Below are 2,174 nucleotides of genomic sequence, written 5' to 3' on the forward strand. Positions count from 1 at the left end.
GGGGAGCCTGCTTCTGCCTCTCCCTCTGTTTTCTGTTTCCCCCTGCTTGTACTCTCTGTCAAATAAATAAATAAAATCTTTTTTAAAAGTTTTAAGATTTTATTCATGAGAGACAGAGAGAGACAGACACAGGCAGAGGGAGAAGCAGGCTCCATGCAGGGAGCCCGATGTGGCACTCCATCCCGGATCCCAGGATCATGCCCTGAGCCAAAGGCAGACGCCCAGCCGCTGAGCCACCTAGGCGTCCCTAAAAATTTTTTTTAATTAAAAATCTGCTCTAAAAATTTTAGTCAGCTGAGAACTTAAATCATTTTCATCAGCCTTTCATTGCCTAAAAAATGTGAGATTCCCTTTAATGTGGGAGTATTAAGTGTATTTATATCAAATTATAATTACAGGAAGAAATACAAGAAAAAGAAATCTAAGAAGAGTAGAAAAGATTCCAGTGATTCAAGCTCTAAAGATTCCCAGGAAGAGTTTCTGGAGAATCCCTGGAAGGATCGATCAAGTAAGTTCTTCTGGTAGACTTTGACTCAGAACAGATAAAACATTAAATTAACTAGTCAAAATATGAATCTGTTTCTGAACATCTTTCCTGTAGAGCCTGAAGAACCCTCAGATTTAATTGGCCCAGAGGCTCCAAAAACACTTGCCTCTCAGGATGATAAACCTTTGAAGTAAGTTAACAGTGTATTTAAAATATCTAAAGTAGAGGCACCTGGGTGGCTCAGTTAAGCATCTGCCTTCAGTTTGGGTCATGATCCTGGGGTCCTGGAATGAAGCTCCACATCGGGTTCCCTGCTCAGCAGGGAGTCTGTTTCTCCCTCCCCCTGCTCTCTCTCACTCTCTCTCTCTCTCAAATAAATAAAATCTTTTTAAAAATAAATATAAATAAAATATCTTGAAGTACATTCCTGAAAGTACGGCCCTAACTTACCTTTCCAACTTCCAGCTGTATCTCCCTCTATGCCCTTATTTACATGCCAAATTCCAAATGAGCTGAACTAAAACGTCCCTATATTTACTGTGCACTTTCCCACGTCATGCCTTGTTCACCTTATGTCCTCCCCCAACATGCCTTCACTTCTTTTCCCTGCCCTTGTTTCTTCACTACTCCCAATTTCATCCTGTTAACATCCTTACCATCTTTCAAAGCTCTTTTCAAAAGGAGGGGTCATGTGCTGATTCCCAGGACCCTTCTCTCTACAAGTAGATGGGATTCCTACCCCTCTTTAATCTTCTAGTCCTCACGGTATTTTCTCTTTCTTCTGTGCAGTGTTTTTTATATGTTCTGCATTGTATTGCAGTTATGTCCCTATCAGTATATAAATTCCATAAGAAGAGAGATTATTTTTGTCTTATAAGCTCTGAGTTTAATAGGTATTCAAGATGTAGTCAATGAATTGAATCGAAGGGATGATAGTTTTTAAAGTCCCCTCAAATGAAAGTTAATAGATAATTGTTATTGTATAGCATTGTTACTGGTTCTGAGTCTAAAAAGTATGTTAATTTGAGATATGTTAGTTCTTTTTTTTTTTTCTTTAAGGGGTTAAACGGGAAAGGAATTCACTGGAGGCAGAAGCCATAAAGGCAGTGCCTGTAGGGATAAATTAATCCGTAATTGTAAACCATGAATCTAGGCTCACTAACATCAGTTCTTCTGTTATTCCAAAGCATGTCTGTATTTCTGGGTTAGTTATGTAGGTCAGAGTGCAGTGTTCACTAATTAAAGTAATTCATGTTGGGCTTCCCAGCATGCTGCCACTCAGCAACTGTTATTTGTGCTGTTTTCTGAGAGAAAATCTTTTTGTGCTCTCTTTAGATGATATACTTTTTATAATGAACCTTTTCTGAATTCTGAATTACTTTGTAGCTATGGCCATGCTCTGTTACCTGGTGAGGGTGCAGCTATGGCTGAATATGTAAAAGCTGGGAAACGTATCCCAAGAAGAGGTGAAATTGGCTTGACAAGTGAAGAAATTGCATCATTTGAATGCTCGGGTTATGTAATGAGTGGTAGCAGGTAAGTTACTGGCATCAAGATCAGTTTCCATGATTAGATCTTTTCCTTTCTCACTACCAGAATTATATTTTGGTAATTGATTTTCATTAAGTGATCATTCCTTATGAAAAGTAGAGTATAGATTTTGGTTTAATATTGGTTTTATTGGTAT

General features: G+C 38.4%; 1 protein-coding gene across 1 annotated transcript in view; it reads left to right on the plus strand.

The window, feature by feature from the left end:
• The window catches only part of NKAP (NFKB activating protein), a 35,013-nt gene that overhangs the window by 25,867 nt on the left and 6,972 nt on the right, over positions 1–2,174 (plus strand). The window contains exons 6-8 of the mRNA XM_077889450.1: positions 399–508; positions 602–677; positions 1,874–2,023. Of these exons, the coding sequence (XP_077745576.1) occupies positions 399–508; positions 602–677; positions 1,874–2,023 (336 nt within the window). The remainder of the gene's footprint in view (positions 1–398; positions 509–601; positions 678–1,873; positions 2,024–2,174) is intronic.

This window comes from Canis aureus, chromosome X (assembly GCF_053574225.1).
Source record: "Canis aureus isolate CA01 chromosome X, VMU_Caureus_v.1.0, whole genome shotgun sequence".
NCBI lineage: Eukaryota > Metazoa > Chordata > Mammalia > Carnivora > Canidae > Canis > Canis aureus.